Below are 20,358 nucleotides of genomic sequence, written 5' to 3'. Positions count from 1 at the left end.
AAGGGGAGTGAGATGATACGTATCCCCTCTATGGCCTCATTGCAGATTGTAAAGCTCTTTGGTTGAGGAATTGGAATTGTACGATAATACATATTTACCGGGAATGTAACGTGTCTGCAGATGGCTTGGCTCATTTTGGGTATACTTTGCATTTGGGACAACACTTTTTTCAAGAACTGCCTGATTGTATCGAGGAAAGACTCAAAAAAGATATAGAGAGTCTATTGAGACTAAGACTTGTGCTTGCTTAATTAATTTTTCAGGCTTTTATCCCTCCATGTAGCCAAAAAGAGAGAGATAATATTATACTGTTTGAGATTTTGAAGGCCAAAGTGGTCATCTGCCAATTGCAATTTGATCATTTTCTTATTTTTGTTTTGTTTTCCTTTCTATAATACTCTCAGCATGATTTAAGCACTAACTTATAAATATTTTGTCCAAAAAAGAAATTACTTTTATATCTTTTATCATGACTAGCTAAGAACTTTTTTTATTTTTTTATTTATACAAATTCAATATTTCTTAGTCAAAGAGTTTAATGTTTTAAATGAAACACAAGTTTGGAATCACTTCCAAAGCAATACAAATGAATCCATTGTTTTTTAGAATCAAATGAATCCTTTGTTAAAAGGATTAAGGAGGAGAAAATGTCGTACAACTAAAACTTCTAAAACAGGAATTGAAGCCCTACCTACATTCTTGGCACTTGCAACTATGGGATCAAGTTGATCTCTAATTCACATCCCAAATTAGCTAATTCATTTTACACCACGGAGCCATCGAAATTGAGATTTATAGTTCATCTAAACTCGGGAGGTTGGTATGAGGTGGAAAATGTGTTGAAGATAGTGCTAATTGTTATGATTAATATAAGAACCGGTATGAATCCTAGTGATATTAATAGGGATAGAATATATTATCATGGTTATCTATGATAATACCACAATGGAAGAATATAATTAGGAAAAATATTATTAGGATTTGACCAATCCACCGGAGGTTTACATGCCCAGGGCGTTTCTTAACATCTAGTTAGTCCACTCAGGGTATGGATTGAAACAAGCAAAGGAAAGCACCTTAAAAACGAATGCAGACCCGACTGATGCCAGTTCTTTCACTCGCAACGGACAGTTTACTCCGTTGCTCAATAACAAATTTACCTAAGGTTTTAGTAAAAATTTGAGATAAAAATAAAATGATATGTGTAACTGGAGTTAGTTTGTTCCGATATCTCACAGAAAGTTGTTTATGTTTATGAATTTAAAATGGAAGCATGTTTAGTGGAGCGATGATCTTCGATTTTACCACAAAACTATTAGAGCTGATAACTATCATGACAATGAGAAAAAAATAATGAAATTCATCTTTTACCAGACCTTTAAATGATAAAAACAGAAGTTTGTTTCATTGTTTCTTCACGTTAGTGGTATGTGCAAAGCTATCCATGATAATAAGTAGTTTTCAAAATTCATAAAGATGATGTGACGATTTTATCAAATAACCAGAAATGATTTTTGACCAAAAGAAAAAATCTAAAGTCCATCTTGTTAAACTAGCCCTTGCAACAAACATGTGATAACACATCATTACATGCATGCAAGACTCATCATACACGTACTTGAAGAACTTGCATACTCACATCTAGCACAGTAGTAGCACTTCCCTTAATTCGAATTCGGTTATAGACAAAGTTTCCTGAAAAATCAATTGGGAATTTCGCAAAAACATAATATCATTGAGAATTTAGAAATTATTGAAATATTTTAATCAAAAATTACTTTGGCGGTGGTGATGTTACGCGCTGCGAAGACATTGGCGATAGATTTGGGAAGGCCCATCTAATTGATGAGCTTGTTCACCATTTTCTCTCTGATGACTTTCGACGAAGTAGGAGGAAGTAAGAGGAAGAAGTATGCGCGAGCTTTGCAGGAAGAATACAGGTTGAAGCAATAATCCTGGATGGAGAACTCTTGATAACGCAAGTTAAGGAAGAGAAATTGAAAAACGGGCGTTACATTGTCCCATTTGTTTAAGTATTCACTCACACCAAACGCATCCCAAACCAGTTAGAGACTTGGTGTTGGTACAAGTTTTTTTTGTCATATTGGCATTCCTATACAAACTGATATGTTGGGAAATTATCTTTTGGTTTCAATGTTTATTTAGAAAAGGTATTCCCGTGGTTTTTAAGGTGATGTAGTGTAATCCTAAGTTTTCTAGGACTTGATATTTTATTTGGTCAATATTCAATCACCAGCAAGATCCTTTCCTATTAGGAGTCTATTAGGGTTGGCGTTGCTTCTACACATATATAGAGGATGCAAACTGCACATGCAGCAAAGAGAGGAACGCAAGAATAATTGAGAGTCTTGCTTGATATTGTGTCGTGATAAAAATCCTAAACACTTGTTCCTTGGTTAAGTGTTATAGGTCAGTTGCTCATGCGTATGGAGTTACTTGTGATCTAAAGAGTTGCTGTGAAGCAAGAAAAGGAAAAATCAAAGAACAATCAAGTGAAGAAGGAGTTCGAGATTGAAGACAAAATGCATATTAGTTTTGTCTATTCATGATTGTAGCTGCGTTAGTGGTATTTGAAGTTGTAAAGAACGTATCCTTCATCATAATTCAATTGTTCTTATTGTGGGTTCTCAAGAGTAAGAGCCCCGCAGTGTTTTTAATCTCATATTTGAGATTTTCACTGCGTAACCAAAAATCTGGAGTTTGGTTCGTTATCTCTGATTTCTGCCCAGTAGGGATTGATCCGTATACTACAATCCCCATTTTCTAGAAAATGTATTCTGTCCTTGTATTTTCACTTGGTATCAGAGCAGGTTCTAAAGCTTTTTAGTTGATCCGTGGTCAAGGATGGAACGTGAATATAACAGAGCCTCCAGTTCGATAAATTGCCCTCCTTTGTTTGATGGTGAAGATTACTCACAATGGAAGATCATGATGAGGACTTTTCTCTACTCTCAAGATGAAAACATGTGGAATATAGTTGAGAATTGATGGGAACACCCAACCAAGGCAGAAGAATCAAAGAAAGTAGAAGGGTCCTCTGCAAGGGTTCTCAAACCTAGGAAGGAATGGACAGAAGAGGAAGTTTGTGATAGAATTTGTGACTTTAAGGCAAGGAATTCACTATTCACAACCTTGTCCAAGAAGGAGAGGATGAGAATTAGCCACTGTGACACAGCCAAACAAGCTTGGGATCTACTTCAGGTTACTTATGAGGGAAACAAGAAGGTTAGAGGTCAGAAGCTTCAAAAACTCGTATTGGAATTTGAGAACATGACCATGGGGGAAGATGAATCAATTGATGATTTTCACGCTCGACTTCTCAATGTGACAAACCAATGCCGTAGCCTTGATGATCCATTTGAGGAGCACCGAATAGTCAAGAAATTTCTCAGGGCTCTTCCTTCAAAATTTCAAGCCAAGCAAATTGCCATAGAGGAGACTCAAGACCTAGACACCTATTCTCTTGACGAACTGATAGGTAATCTCAAAACCTTTGAGATGAGGATCAAGCCCGAGAAAAAGGTAACAAATATTGCTTTCTCTTCTGTTAAAAAGAAAGATGATGATTATGTGGATTTATCGTTGTTGACAAAAGAGTTCAAAAATTTTCTGAAAAACAAAAACTCCTTTGGAAACTCTTCAAAAAAAAAATTCCTAACAAACCTAAATGCTTTGAGTGTGGTGGAATTGGACATCTTGCTGCCAATTGCGGCAACAAGAATGTCACATCCCAATTTTTTTTTTTTTCTTTTTGAGATGCAACTCATACTCCAATCATGGAAATAAATTTCCGAGATCGAAATATGAATAATTGGAAAAGAACGATACTAGACAAGTTTCCGAAATTGAAACAGAACCTTTATTACAAGAGGGGTTTACACCAACATTTACAACAAAAGGTCAACTATATTCTAAGTTCTTATCTAGGAACCCAAGCATGATTAACAATAACACACATGTATATTACATTATTAAAAACACCCTTGCATTAAAATAACTTCAAACTTATTTATTCGTCACCTGCAAAAGATAAAAAGGGGTGAGCAAACATTGCCCAGTAGGAGAAATAAACCTCTTTGAAAATCATAGTTAGAATAGCAATAATGAATGGATGCAACTACTATCTATTCCCGATAATCTACATTGCAAAATAAACCGAGCCTACATGTCCCATACCATGTATTTTACCACGATGGTGACTAAGAGTATTCAACAATGTGAACTAACCCCCACCCAAAATCAATCCCCCTAACCCTCTTTTACTAGTCATCTTGTCTATTCCCCTTTCGCCAGTCCCGAATTACTCTTTCAATATCCTATACTAAGTGCACATTCACAAGTGGGCATACCTGGGATCTGGTACCTGCTGAGGTTATAGACTCAACTACGCAAAAGATAAACCAACATACTCATTCCAATAGCATATTCACATTACCATCACCACCCTTATACTTCATGTCTTATTAATGCACAAATACTTTGAATATGTCAGTGTATTCACTATTCAGCCATACCAAACAAACAGAAACAGAGGACATAAATGCATATAATCATGTACACAACCATCCAATACAATCATGTAAGCAACCATCCAATGCAAACATAGAGGCTCCCCAAGTTTTTCCCGTACCTCGATTGATTTTCACGTTAAGTATCCGGATGAAAACAAGTTCCTATTGCAAGAATAGAATTCATTAGTTCCACACACAAAGAATTAAAGCAAAACTCAGCTAACATACTATGAAAATCTTAGCAGTGAGTTATTTTGACCAAAACAGGTTTTTACTTGACAAACTGAAATATTGCAGTTTTCGGACCCAGTCACCTTAATGTTAAAAACTGTACAAATCTGTTTAAAATCTGCTTTCATGGTCTTCTAACGATTTGTAGCTGACATCCTAAAGAAACTCTCGGAATTTGAATTACCTGAAAATTTTTTTCCTAGAATTAGTTATGAATTTTTAAATTTCAGCTACAGTCCCACGTTTTTCTGCAGAAACTGCTACTGTGTGCTAACCTCTTCAGTTTTAATGTACTTTCTAAAACTCCCATTTGTGTAAAACTTTCAGTACTGAAAATAGACATTCTAAAGTGTCAAAGAAAAGAAACCTCACTTTCAACAAGGCTTTAAAAGATGAGTGAAGGCTTTCTAAATTCAACTTTAAAACTGCATATGTTTCCTACTTGGTTCTTGACTCTTCTCAAGTAAGATTTTATTAATCTATGTCTTCCAAAAACTCTAATGACTAAAGGAAAACAACAAACCAGATACAAAGTGATTTCAAATTCTAATTTGGAATAATTCAAAGACCAAAAATATAAACTATTTTCCAGAAAACTAGTGAAATCAAAATAGAAGATGAGAAAAAAATTAGTTCTAGTTGTTCCAGTAACAACAACTTTATTCCTAACTGAACTTCATCTATATTGCAACTTCTTCTATCATCATGAATCCCCAGGTCTTATAATAGCCTATGAACATAACCCAATTTAAAAATTGCATTAACCATCAGAACCAACAGAGGACTTATCAAATCAAAAATAAAAGAATCACACCTGACTTTTTACTCCTCCACTTCTAAGATACAAAAAAACTCTCTTTCTCTCTCTCTCCCTTGTTTGTCTATGTATCTAGCAACTCAAGGAACTGTATGGAAAACATAGATGGTTCAACCTATTTATAGTATCTGGAAAAGAGGTGTAAACGTAGAAAGCAAGATTGGTCTAACAGAAGGAAAATTGGATATTCTAATTGAAATCTTACCCATATAGGTACTAGACTCGCCACCTCCAGATTGTTAGAGTTCCAGCTCTTGATTCTAGGGTTCCAGCTCTAGCTTCATAGCTTTGGGGAATCACCAATCTGAAACTTGATTTCCAAGGCTGTTGACACCTCCTACTTACCCATGGCGGCGGCTATGTCCTTTGTACTTTCCTAAGGCGGTGGCTGGTGTATCAGATGAAGAAGAATGTGGAGGTGAGGAAGACGATGAAGAGAAGGGACAAAACTTTGAGTTTAGGCGTTGTTGATCTAGTTTTGGTCGTGGAAATCGTTCTATAGGCTGTAAAGTTACTTTGGGTTTGAGTTTTGGGCCAAAAACTTTGGGCTACTCTAATTACTTAAACCCAAAAGAAAACAAGTAAAATTATCTCTAAATAATAATATTTAAACAAATAATTTAGCACAATAATTAAAATTAAACTTATTTTTTTAGAAAATGTTAAAAAATTTTAGGTCGTCACAAAGAAGTATAACTCACATGGGAACAAGGCTTTAAAATCCATATGGAGTGATAGTGATGAAGGCTATCAATCTGATGGTGAAGAGGTAAATCTTACTCTTACTTCCTTTATTGATATTAATTTATCTGATGATTCTGACTTTGAAGATGATACTCTTGATGAAGAAACAAATGAAAAATGCAAGAAATTGTATAATGCCTCTAGGATTGTTCTTCGAAAAAATAATAAACTTGAAAAAGAAATCGAATCCTTAGGAGTGGAAAAGATAAAAATTGAGCAGAAATTTGAAGTTTCTTTGAGAGATTGGGAAGAAGAGCGTACTAACTTTGTTGATAAGATCAAAGTTTTGCAGGGTAATGCCAGGTCTCAAGATTGGAACAAGGAACATGATGAGCTTACTAACAAAATCAAAGTTTTGCAGGTTGAAATAAAAGCTCAATCTAATTTAAATGATTCCCTAACCCTTGAAAATGAAAAATTGCAAGAAGAATTATTGAGGGTCAAGGAAAACTTTAGCAAATTCTCTATAGGGTCTGAAAAAGTCTCTAAGATGATGGGAATTGGCAAAGCTCATGGTAATAAAGAAGGATTAGGTTATAATGGTGAGTCCTGCAAACCCTTGGTGTTTGTAAAAAGTGTGGGAGGTGAGAATTCCTCAAGTCAGGCACAAAGCTCTAGTAACAACACGTCTGCCACCGAATTGAATGTAAGACCAGAACCTCATAAAACCATTCAATCACATCAGAAAGGCTTTTCGGTAAGTTCTGACATGCACACTTCTGTGCGTCAGCCCAGGTATATTCACAACTCCGAAAACTTTGTTCCTACTTGTCATTATTGTGGAAAATTAGGACACATTCGTCCTAGGTGCAATATACTTCGCAGGGCTACTCAAAATCAGAGGAAAACGTTGAGAATTAACTCACCTGCCTCGTTGCAAGCTGAGTTGAAAGAGGGTCTGAATCTGATCGCCAGGATTGCAAAGCTGGCTTCAATCCCCGTGGATCTGGAAACAAAAATGAAGCAGAAGCAAATCTGGATTAAAAAAGGTTCAAATAATCGTTTTTCTACTCATACGGATAATCTTGATAATATGCTTGAGCGTGCTTTTGTTCCTACTGATCACAAATTGGCTAATTCGTTTACTAGGCCTGTAGACATAACTCGGCTTAGTTTGGGATTGATGTGCTGTGAGAGGAAGCACTTCCGAACTTGCTGTGAGAGGAAGTACTTCCGAACTTACTGTGAGAAGAAGCAGCTGAGGTGTTTGGTAAACTGTTTTTAAAAGTGCTGTGAGAACGAAAAGCAATTTGTAGGTGTTTGGTAAGTTGCAAGGCAAAAGTGTTTTGGCTAGGTATAATTACCAAAATGGGCATACATGCTAAGATATGCTACTAAAATACATAATTTTGTTTTTTTGATTATGTAACTATACCAAATAAAAAAATTTCTCATGTATTATTCTTGTACCCTTGGTTGGACCGAATAAAAAATTTACTTTAAACTCTTCAATATGCATATTATGTTTTACTATTACACAAAATAAGGATAGCATCCTTGAACTTCCGAACTTCAGAAACTCTAAGCTTCTTCTGGCACAGTCTCTCCTCATTTTTGTTCTGCCGGAAATTCAACTGATATAAGCTGTTGGTCAAACGAACACCACACAAAACTTCCCCAATGGATTCTTTCTTTTGAATTACTGGATCTGCAAGTCATGATGTGCAAAACATGACAACTCGTACAAATATTTGAAAATAAAATCATCCTAGAAGTAAATACTAATCAAACATTCTGATTGGGAAGCTAATGTGCAATAGCTTCTGAACAAAACCAAAGTTAAAAACAACAAAACTTGATTATTTGTTGTTTAACTTTTTGGCACCGAGTTTTTGTTAAGATCAGCATTCAATATTGAGATAATACAAGTTGATAGTTTTAATACAGTCGGTATTACTCAACTACCAAACTTACTGTTTTGAACTGGCATCTTAAGTATGCATATGATAGCTTAGCAGCCAACTTCCATTGAATAACTATATCAGGTTTCAATTGCTTCTTCCATAATTATTGCGTAAAAAGAATGTCACTACGGTCCTAAAGGCTAACCTGGAAGGCAGAAAGGCAAATCATAGTAATGATAGGTCTCGCTGCAAGAGAATAACAAGTAGAAACAATATTAAAAAAAGAAAAAGGCCGGGGGCTTACTAAGGAAAAAGAAATTACTTTATTTAAGTTTATTCATCTTTAGCTCCAAGCATGCCGCATACACCATGTTATCTGGATTTAAAACCATACTCTTGCAATTCTGGAGTCATAAAAGCAGACCAGAACCAATGCAACTAGATTGCATTTGAAGCCAGGGGACCCTTTTAAAGAACCCTTCTTAAAATTTGATTCAAAGGGGTCAATCTTTATGCAAATCAATAATGAAACAAGCACACACAAGCTTCTTACTAAAAAGTGAGAATTCAAATGCGGGTCATAGAACTATCAGTTTCATCAAATATTCACAAAGAGCCTTTCACTAACAATGTATATCCTGTCTTTCCCAAGCCTCACATTAAGTTTACAAACCCTCCTTATATAGCTAACATTCACAGTAGCGTCAATCAAACCTCATTTTTCAAAGTCATCAAACAGAATCATCATATTCTAAATGACCCAGAAACAATTTCCTGGAAACATTATCAGAACAAGTTTAAAAAGCAGTTCTTTAGCAGGATTCAAAATGGGTTTGCACTCCATCTATATAATTCCAATTTGAAGGAAAGTAGGAAGAACAATCGATCTGTTTACTTGAGAACCAATATCGAGAAGGACCCAGAAGAGGTATCCTTTTCTTATAGAATAACAAAGTTACAGAGAAGATAGAAATAAACAAATTGGAATGTGGGAGGAAGATGATATCCTACCTGGGGTTGTTCAAAGGACCGATTTTGTTGACGAACAAGGGGACATTGTCTCCTACATTGTAGATATGATCGGTGGCTGAAGATGTTGCTGAGAATGTAAGGATCATCAAGAGCACCAATACAAGACTCATTTCAAAAGCTTCAGTGCCCATTTGACATTGAAGAAGCAGAATGAGCAGCAGCAACAGCTTTCTGGGTCAAGGTAAAGTGTTAGAAAAGATGAGGACATAATAGGAAAAAAGAGTAAATTTCATTTAATCAATCCCTGTTCACTCCGTGTTTCCACAAAAGCAGCTTCCCAAAGCTGGTACTTGGTTGCTTCTCAATTTCAGATTCTAGGAGAAGCAAGTTGGACCAAAAGCCACTTCCAGACAATTTACCAAACAGCATAGCATAAGCCCAAAAGCAGAAGCAGGTCCAAAAGAATATCCAAAATCAATCCCAAACTAAGCCTCAATTTGAATCACTTAGAAGCACCGTTGGTGGATGCTCTAAGTATTGATACTCTCACTTCGCTTGATCCATTTTGCATGCATTCATGATGTATGTCTTCATGATAGTATAGGTGCATTTTCTTTATGTTTCTGCATTGTTAGGTTCAGTTTGTGGAAATTTAGGATTGAAAAATAGTGGTTTGTATCCCCGAGTGTCTGACAGATTATTTTGAACTTAGATTGACAAGGGCCATACTCTTTTCTTTAAACCTGTGTGCAATAAGGTGCCTAGCACGTTTTGAACTTGTACTTACGTCACTCTGTAATTGTGAGCTTGAACAACATATTCTCTACAATCTTGAAACCTCACATGCACACATACTCTAAGTGGTGGTAAGTCTTAATTGATGGTTGGCTTGTTCTCATTGCTCATGTACGAAATCACTCTTGTTGGTTGCTCCTTGATATAAAAAAAAAATGTAGTTGGTTAATGGAGCATGGCCAGGCTATTCCCAAAGTAAACAGGTCTCGGTCGTGACGAACGATATGAGGATTGGGAAGAAACGGGAATGGTTTGGTCACCCCGGTGGATTGTGAAACTATTGACTCGAGTAGATGTGCTCTTTGGGATGTCCTTGTTACATCTAGTACCCTAAGGTCATCTGACTTGGGAGCTGCTAGCATAATACTCGTTACAAGGGTCGTAGTCTTCTTGAGCAAAAATGTTACTTTGTGTGAAAGGCCAAAAGAAAAATTCAAAATCATGCCCACACGGTGTTATAAGGGGGAATAAAGTTTATGTGCTTAAATGTGTTTCGTATGTGAGCCTTGCTTTTCAGGTTTCCACAAATATTACACACCCTATCTTGAGATATGTTCACTATTCACAACAAGAGGTATAGAATACTCGATCACCCTCTATCTTACCTTGTGATTGTCGGAATCCATTCACTCGTGTGAACTTATTTTGTTGCACTCTTGTTTATGGTTAAGTGGTATTGCTCTTGTTGGAAAAGCTATGCGAATTAAATCTGTTCTTAGCATTTGGATACAACCCACTCATTGTGTGTTTGCATTTAATTCTTGCATCTCTCATCACATGATCACACTTAGGGGGAGTATTAATACTTGGACTATCTTCCTCTGATTGATTCGACTTGGGCTCGTGTCTACTAAGCAACATCTCTTTGTGATTCTCTTTTTACATAGCTTCTGCTACATAAGTTGCCTTTGTCATTCCTATTCAAAAAGGGGGAGAAATATGATGTTAAATGTGTTGTGTGATCTGTTGGATTTACATGCTTTGTTTGATGTTAAATGTGTTGTGTGATCTGTTGGATTTACATGCTTTGTTAAATCAGTGGTAACATTATTCTATCTTGTGTATTTTCACAATGTGTGTGTGATAAGTGTTTCAGGATTGACAGGTGTGCTCACAAGGGAAAGTTCTCAAGTACCTGTTGAGGGGGAGTTTTCATACGGTAAAGTTGTTTTGTATAGGAATGCCAAAGGGGAAGATTGTTGGTACAAGTTTTTTTTGTCATATTGGCATTCCTATACAAACTGATATGTTGGGAAATTATCTTTTGGTTTCAATGTTTATTTAGAAAAGGTATTCCCGTGGCTTTTAAGGTGATGTAGTGTAATCCTAAGTTTTCTAGGACTTGATATTTTATTTGGTCAATATTCAATCACCAAGATCCTTTCCTATTAGGAGTCTATTAGGGTTGGCGTTGCTTCTACACATATATAGAGGATGCAAACTGCACAGGCAGCAAAGAGAGGAACGCAAGAATAATTGAGAGTCTTGCTTGATATTGTGTTGTGATAAAAATCCTAAACACTTGTTCCTTGGTTAAGTGTTATAGGTTTATTTGGTCAATATTCAATCACCAAGATCCTTTCCTATTAGGAGTCTATTAGGGTTGGCGTTGCTTCTACACATATATAGAGGATGCAAACTGCACAGGCAGCAAAGAGAGGAACGCAAGAATAATTGAGAGTCTTGCTTGATATTGTGTCGTGATAAAAATCCTAAACACTTGTTCCTTGGTTAAGTGTTATAGGTCAGTTGCTCATGCGTATGGAGTTACTTGTGATCTAAAGAGTTGCTGTGAAGCAAGAAAAGGAAAAATCGAAGAACAATCAAGTGAAGAAGGAGTTCGAGATTGAAGACAAAATGCATATTAGTTTTGTCTATTCATTGTAGCCGTGCTAGTGCTATTTGAAGTTTTAAAGAACATATCCTTCATCATAATTCAATTGTTCTTATTTTGGGTTCTCAAGAGTAAGAGCCCCGCAGTGTTTTTAATATCATATTTGAGATTTCACTGCGTAACCAAAAATTTGGAGTTTGGTTCGTTATCTCTGATTTCTGCCCAGTAGGGATTGATCCGTATACTGCAATCCCCATTTTCCAGAAAACGTATTATGTCCTTGTATTTTCACTTGGCATCTCCCACTATAGGCTAAATCCCCATTTTTAACCTACAACCTTCTCCCTCTGTGAGCTATTACATAGAGTTTAAGAAAAAAATTTGGCCCGGCAAAATTTTGAAGGCCAAATCTGGCCTTCCTAACCACCAAGGTTACGGTGGCATGGTAGAATCTCCAGGTGTGGAAACTCCACACCCTGGTTCGAGCCCCCACTCCTACGCTTAGTGGCCAGTTGTGGCTGGGGCCTTTGTGCCTGTTGCCTGTTGGTGGGCCCTGCGTTCGAGGGAATAGTTCGGCCCTGATGGGATATCCTCCATGGGTGTGTGTGTTGCTAACAACACTAACCTCTCTGATAAAATAAAAAATATAAAAAAAATCTTGCCTTCCTTTCGGTGCTATAGTGGGCCCCGTTTATTTTATTTTTTATTTTTTTGTCTTTATGTATTACTTTACTACATTTAAGTAAAACTGTTCAAGTATATCTGAATTGTGTGTCTGGCCCAAACACTTAGTTACTTGTCTGAGTTGTAATAAGGTTAATCTTAGAGATATTCTCGGAGATATCTTCGTATATATCTATTCATTATACGATTATGTTTCCATGTACAACTCTGATTCTATGCTTGTAATACTCTATATTAAAAAGCATCTATTATCAATGAAAGACACAACAATTTCTCTCCCAAACATCGATTTCCTTAAACAAAAACAATTTTCTTATATAAATGTGTTATTTATAATAACAATATCATCGTAAAGATCTTGTTGAGATATTCAATATAATCTCTTGATATGTTTAGAATTTTTAAAATAAATGAAATCATTAATTTTTATGATGTACTTGTTTTTATTTAAATAAATAGACTAGTTTTATTAATAGCCTCGTCAAAACCATACTCGGAGATTCCGAGCTGGAAAAAAGAATACTAGAATGTGAAGTACTAAACATGAACAACAAGTTAACAACATAAAGTAAAACAACGAATTATAGCCGTCGGGGATGATGATGTTTCATTTTTAGCTTATAGAATTTGGCCTATTTTGGCAGCACTGTTTTTTGTTGATAGGCCAAACGAGTATCTTGGAGGGAATATTTTATTTTTAGTAGGCTAAATTGATTTGGCTTTTGGCCTATGGTGGGAGATTCCCCCAAGTAATCCTTATATAGCACACCACTAGTTAATCCGTTTTGTGGCACTTTTAAAGTGCTACAACTACATTTTTTTTTTTTTTGAAGAATATCATGTCGATATATTAATAAATCTCAGGCCAAAAATGACCATTACATATCCTCCCTCTACCATCACTGGGTAGATAAAGAGTTTGTGGTAGTAGCACAGTGATACATAGATTAGGTCCAATAATTTGACGGTTCCATGCTCATAAAGAGAGCCTATAAACTATTAACTACTACATAGTAAATAGGCCGAGTAAATTAGACTCGATGACGCTTACTAAAAAAAACTAGAAGCATAGCTCCCTAAACAAATAGGGAATTATTGGAATTAAACGGAATTAAACAGCAAAAACTATGTAAAACCCTAGTAGCCCAAAAATAGCCCCAAAAAGCCCAACAAAGACTGGCCTGACATGGCTCAGCCCCCGTCCCTCTCCCAGCAGCAGCACAATACCAGAAACCAGATTTACGCTGCCCGACCACGCCGTACACGACCGGTGTTACTCTGATCAACGTCGCCCTTGCGCCTCCCAAACCACGAGCTGCACTGAGTTACGTCAACCCAAGCCTCCACGACCCGCAGCATCCCGAACTCGCCCCACCGCGAATCGAATCCACCTTGACCCGCAGTCACCGATCTCATCCCACCATGATCTTGCTTCGCCACAATCCGGCATCCCACGCACATAACCACTGCGCACACAGACTGAGCACCAGAGACCACTACCAAGACCACCATGCCAAGACTAGGAGCACAAAGCCTTCTGGAGAACTTTCCGAGCAATAACATCAACACCCCGTCCGGCAGCCAACCGCAAAACATCAGCGAGGCCCGGAGGCCAACACCAACATCCGGGCGCCGCCGGACGAGATCGATTTTGAGAGAGCGGGAGAGCCGACTTTAGGGTTTCTCTAGACAAGAGGCAATATAGAATTTTAACAAGTGCTACAACTACATAAATTAACTGAAATAGACAATATGTGAAAACCATTTTTTGAGCAAAAGAAAACGAAAGCCATTAAGATGATGAAACTGTTCATTTTTAAGTCTGAATACTACATCTAATTGGTATATATACTTTATTTTCAAATTCATATATCTACAAAATTTTTGGAGTTTTTGTTGTTACCATGGTAATAGGAATCTATATTGTAATCCTTAATAGTTAACACATTCAGTTAGATTTCTACTATGGGGATGGGGTTAAAATATGGGTCCTTGACCCAAAGCACCAAAATGAGCCAAAATTATCCCACTTACCCCAGCAACAGATCTTTATTCCCAGCTATCCAATTTAACGTAAAAAAACAATTTTACCCTCAGCCAAATTAATAAACTACCCCATATGCCATCGATCTCTCTCCTCCGATCTGAAACTCTCTTTCTCTCTCCACCTTCGGCCGGCGTCGATCCCCTCCCTGATCTCCACCTCCGACCGGCATCGATCTACTTCCCGATCTCCACCTCCGGCCTGGCGTTGAGTTCTTGCCCAGAGTCCATTGCAGCTCGCCGATGAGCTTGTACAAGTTCGGCCCTATCAGCCCAACGGCCATCGCGCTGACAACGACGACCAAATGATGCGTCGTCGATGGCTTCATGGACGCCTCCGCTGTCTCCTTGGCCTCACCAAGCAACATCATCAACGTATAGGCGGACGCGGTTGTATCCTCATCCGACGAGGACGAGGAGAGCGACCCGACCTGCAACAGCTCTATCTCCGGCCCCAGATCCCACCTCCACAGCCACCATTGATTCTGAAGACGTTACAAGCTAATGGGGCGGTTGCGAAGCTCATGAGTTTGGTTTTCATTGGGGAGGAAACCTTGAACTTAGGTTTCGGTCCCAGATCTACAACGGGCGAAGAAGGGAGATGACATGGGTGCCCAAATCATTTTTTTTTTTGGGTAAAGAAGGCCCAGAAGGAAAGAAAAAAAAAAGGTTTTATTGGGGGGAAATAAAGGGCTATTGGGGGGCAATAGATGTCTATTAAAGATCGATTGGGGGACAATAGAGGTTTATTGGGGGGGCAATAAATGTCTATTTAGGGGCAATAAACCTTTCCGACGACCTCTTTAGAGACCTCCGGTGAGGTTTTTAGAGAAATCCGGTGGGTGGCGGCCGTGACTGAATTCCAGGAATCGTTGGCTGAAATCTCTCGGTCGGTGACCGAACTCCGGCGAAGTTTCCTATGGCTTCTCTCTCTCTCTCTCTCTCTATGTAACAAATGGGTGAGGGTAAAATAGTCTCAAAAAAAAAAACTTAATTGAGTATTAGGAAAGACCTTTTAGAGTTTTTATGAGTAAGAGAGAATTAAAAAAACTTAATGAGGTAAGTGAGATAAATGACCTTAAAATTAGGATAAATTAAAATATCCAAATAACCATAAACCTTTCACTTTATCTTTTTTTTTTGTTTTTTGACCAAAGAGCAAACTATCATTAAAAGAAACAAAGATTACAATAGAGGCCCAAACAAAGACAAGTACAAAGGAAACAAAAAAGCCCAAACAACCAACAAAGCTCAGCCCAATCAGAATCCCAAACCGTGAAACTGCCGATGCAGCAGACGTTGTTGGAGAAACAAGACAGCGCCTAAGAACACAAAGATCCCGACAACCAAGCCACTAAAACACGTCAGAGAGGCCAGAGCACACAGCTAGGAATCATAATCAGCGCTCTGACCGTCACTATGTAGTTGGATTGAAGTATTAGCTAAGGTTCGTTGTTAACTACTAATCCATGATTTTCTAATAGGATTAATACGTTGATTTCTAATTCAAATATCAAAATAGTTAGTTCATTTTGCGTCTAGAGATTGACATGTGGTGAAAAATGTGTTAAAAGACTACCACTATTAATCACAATTAGCATGAGACCTAAAGGTATCAATCTTTTTTTTTTTGATCCAGTAAAGGTATCAATCTTAATCATGATAACTTGAGCTGCTTCAGCAGTACGTTGCTCAGAAACAAATTTACCCAAGTATCTATGAAGGAATCAAAATAAAAAGAGAATTATATGTATAATTGATGTTAGTTTGCTCTAACATCCCACGTAAAGTTATTAACTCATGTTTATGAATTTAAAATGAAAGGATGTACAGTGGAGTGATGATCTTGGTTTCACAACAAAAGTTTTAGAGCTGGTAACTATCAAGAAAACAACGGGGGAGTGAAATCACTCTTTACAATCCGCAGTTCCACATTCCTATTGGATGTTTTTATTACCAAAATATCATAATTTTTAGAGATAAAGTAAAAGAAAATCTAAGAAGAAGGGAGTAAGGAGTGTAAATTTCACTCTCCAAATAAGAAACAACGATGCAATTTATTAATAACATTTCATTTAAATGACAAAATAAACTTATATTGTACTGTTTTTCATGTTAGTTAGTTTTCACAATTCACAAAGGCATGTGACTATTTTATTCTTACCAAACAACTACACATGACTTTTAACATAAAACAGAACTACAAATATTTTTGTCCAAAAAAACGCAAATGAAGCCGTGCATAAGATTTTAATTTTTGATACATTGAGTAGAATGTACAACACACTATTTGTTAGGTCTAAATTGAGTCACCCGGGTTAAGAAAAGATTTCATTAATCTCTTAGTTGTGCCCAAAGTGACACATACAAAAGTTTCTTATACATGTGCTCTTGATCAGTGGCCAAGTAGTTTGGCTTAGAAAAATCTGGTACCATTCGATCACTAATACAACAGCGCTCATTTATTCACTAATCCGATTAGTTTTTTGACACAAAATTAAAATTAAATGATTATCCCTCCAACAATACACTAAATTGTTGCGCATTGAGTCATCTAGTTACGAATTTAATGAATGATATATTCTTCCAAATAGTTTATTTTGAAAACCTAATCCCTTCCCTAACCCTTTTGACTTGGACATCCGTGACAAATCATGTGTAATTATCTTCATTTAAATATCATTTTTCTTTCCCTTTCAAAAAAGTAAACATTTTTCAAAATAAGGTTAATCCAAACGAAGAGAAAACTATCTATGTATCACTATGGTTTACACAAACTCTTTATCTATCCATAGATGGTAGATAGAGGATGTAATGGTCATTTCTGGCCTGAGTATTAATATATCGACATGATATTCTTCAAAAAAAAAAAAAAAAAAAAAAGGGGAAAACTATCGTTAATTTCAACCCTAAAGGACTTTTTTTTACCCTTCCGAACTAAAGAAAACACTATCTAATTAAAGTATTAAACTGCATTATATGAACACAGTTTCATGCCCTTGCAACAAGCATGTACGTGATAACACATCATACACCATCATACACTTGTAGAATGACGCTAATGCCATAATTACAATTACCAGAAAATTAAATTGCTCTCAACAAACATGTGAGTTCCCACACACTATCAATGGCCACAGTCTCGGCATGGCATCCATGTATGACTCATCTCATACACTTGTAGAACATGCGTCTATCTCATAAACACCCTCGCAACAAAAATGTGATTGACAGCTGAAAAGGATTTGCGTTCTTGCGCCACTAACCCTCTTTTAAGTCATAATGTTTCAATTTTACAATAATTACTGTACTTCTGTCATTGTCCTTTTATTATTCCATTCTGCCTATATAAAGCAGCATATGTATGAGCAAACACCATTCCAGTGCCTCACATTATCATACAGAAATGGCTATGTTGAAGTATTTGCTTACAACAGCGTCCGTGTTCATCTCTCTTTTGGTTCCGGGCATGCGCGGTGACGACATGACGACTTGGTTTACTGGTGCACATGCGTCGTTGTACGGCGACATGCAGGGCAGAGGAACCATGGGTAAGCGCTGCAGTTAATTATTTCATCCATATATATAGCAGATTAACAACATGAAGTGCAGAGGAACCATCGGGATGAGTAGATGGTTTTTTCGATTTGTTTCATCTTTTTTTCTTCGCTTTCATGATATTATCGTTCAATGGAGACGTAAAGATCGATCATTAATTTGAGATATAGATCGATCGAGTTAACTTTGTGATTATAATTTGACAGAGGGGGGATGCGGATATGGTGATCTCAATAAACGAGAATATAACCTGCAGACAGCAGCTCTCAGCGAAGCACTATTCAACGACGGCCTTGCTTGTGGCGCTTGTTTCGCCATCATGTGTGTCGATGATACGAAAGGGTGCAAACCCAGTGCTGGTTCTGCGGTAGTTACTGCAACCGATTATTGCCCCCCAATTTATACTAAGCCTCCCAATGGAACCAACAACTGGTGCAACCCACCATTGAAACACTTCAAGTTAAGCATGCCAATGTTCACAAGAATCGCAGAAGAAAAGGTTGGGGTGGTACCGGTTGTATATCGCAGAGTCCCGTGTGCTAAGGAGGGAGGGGTTAAGTTCCAATTATTCAAGGGAAACTCTAATTTGATGCGTGTGTTATTGTACAATGTCGCCGGTGCTGGTGATGTTTCTAATGTCAAAATTAAGGGCTCTGTTATTTCCGGTTGGCTTCAGATGTCACGAATTCAGGGACAAACTTGGGAGACTGGAACTGACTTACAAGGCCAAAGCTTGTCGTTCCAAGTTACTACTAGTGATGGAAAGATGGTAGAGTTTGATAATGTTGTTGACAAAACTTGGCAATTCGGTGAGACCTTTGATGGGATCAAGAATTTTTAGTGCACCACCTACATGACAGTGTGACTGTGTTTTTCGATCAATTCAAATTAACTTTTACCTGTCAATTTGAACCAAATCGGTTACAGGATATAAAGGTGAGTAAGTGAAAGTTGATGCCCAATCACTCTAAGCGGGAGCAACACATACACATGAGGAGTGGTTCTGAAAATCAGTGTGATTAAATACTACTAATCATCTTGGACACGAAGTTTTTTACTTCCTCATGATTATAGATCAAAATATCAAGGTCCTCTCTTTGGATATGAATATTAAGGTTGAATTTTTTGTTTGTCAAATTGATATGCAAGTAAGGCAGTTCTTCACATTAGTGGTTTGTGTGCAATGACTCATACTCGGTAGATTTTTGCAATTCAGAAAGGTAACATGACGATTTTATACCTTTCAAACACCTAGAAATGATTTTTGACCAACAATAGTACTACAAATGATTTTGCCCAAAATAAAAATACAAATGAATCCATGCATATATCAAGTCTAATTTTTGATACACCGAGTAGAATGTAGTAAGTCTAAATTAAGCGATTTAGTTAAGATTCAAAAAAAGGCATCTACCAAATTTATTTGTGGGAAAGGCAAAAACCTTTTGGCTTTGACATACATTGTGCTACATGCTCTTATGTGTAATTATATTGAATTTGAATGTGAATGTGAATGGGAACGACGTTTTCACATATTTTCCTTTGAGAAAAAAAGTGAAATTATTTATTTATTTATTATTATTTTTTTTGTTTGAAAGGGGGCTAGTGCGACTGCTCGCAAATTTTGATTAATGAAACTGCAGAATACAAGAGAGGACATGAAGCCTGAATCCCAAATTACAATAAGCATCAAGAGAACATCCTGAAATAATACCAAGAGTCTCCACAAAATCTATATATTCTAACAAGCATCAATTAGCAAAGAGTGCACTAAAAGCTACTCTATTTGCTTTGATATAAAGGTGACACACCAGAAAGATAACTCTATCACGAAGAAGCATCATTACAAATAACACAGTTTTCCCACAATTTTTTATTTCTTTTGAGATAGTCTTTTTTGACCCAAAAAAAATCTGACCTAAAATAAATACAAAACAATTTAAATTTTTACCTTAAAAGGAGTTTTTAGTTTTTTATTTTTTATTTTTTAAAAACAAATAAGGATTAATTTCAGTTTACCTCCCTGAGTTTCCACTTGGGTCTTCTTCTACTTCTCCCCCGAAGAGGAGCTTGTGGTGTTCGGGTTTCCGATTGAGGACTGGATTGTAATGGTCGTGCTTGGAGCAAAGATGAGTTGGAGATGATGGTAATGGGTTTCCTGGGATCGGATTTTGGGAGGTTGAGGAAGCTCTGGGGAGTTATGGCGTGGATGAACTCCAGTCAAATTTGGCTGGTGATTTTTGTCAGGACAGGTGATGGGTGTGTGTTGTGAAACATGTATGAGGTGGGTTTTAGCTGGGTTGT

At 37.0% G+C, this 20,358-nt stretch overlaps 1 protein-coding gene and 1 long non-coding RNA gene across 2 annotated transcripts; one reads left to right on the top strand and one right to left on the bottom strand.

The window, feature by feature from the left end:
* Nucleotides 1-3,888: 3,888 nt before the first annotated feature.
* On the bottom strand, nt 3,889-6,027 carry LOC133734678 (uncharacterized). Its single transcript, XR_009858513.1, has 3 exons — nt 5,786-6,027; nt 4,652-4,694; nt 3,889-4,041 (listed from the first exon to the last, which is right to left on the bottom strand). It is a non-coding gene; the product is annotated as an uncharacterized LOC133734678 (long non-coding RNA).
* An 11,875-nt stretch (nt 6,028-17,902) lies between these two features.
* Nucleotides 17,903-19,043, top strand: LOC133730462 (expansin-A23-like). The gene is made up of 2 exons (XM_062158046.1): nt 17,903-18,047; nt 18,261-19,043. The coding sequence occupies exons 1-2, from the start codon at nt 17,903-17,905 to the stop codon at nt 18,893-18,895; spliced, it is 780 nt and encodes a 259-aa protein (XP_062014030.1). The 3' UTR covers nt 18,896-19,043.
* The last annotated feature ends 1,315 nt before the right edge of the window (nt 19,044-20,358 follow it).

The sequence above is a fragment of the Rosa rugosa genome, chromosome 2 (assembly GCF_958449725.1).
Source record: "Rosa rugosa chromosome 2, drRosRugo1.1, whole genome shotgun sequence".
Classification (NCBI taxonomy): Eukaryota; Viridiplantae; Streptophyta; class Magnoliopsida; order Rosales; family Rosaceae; genus Rosa; species Rosa rugosa.
This window is presented reverse-complemented; position numbering and strand designations above follow the sequence as displayed.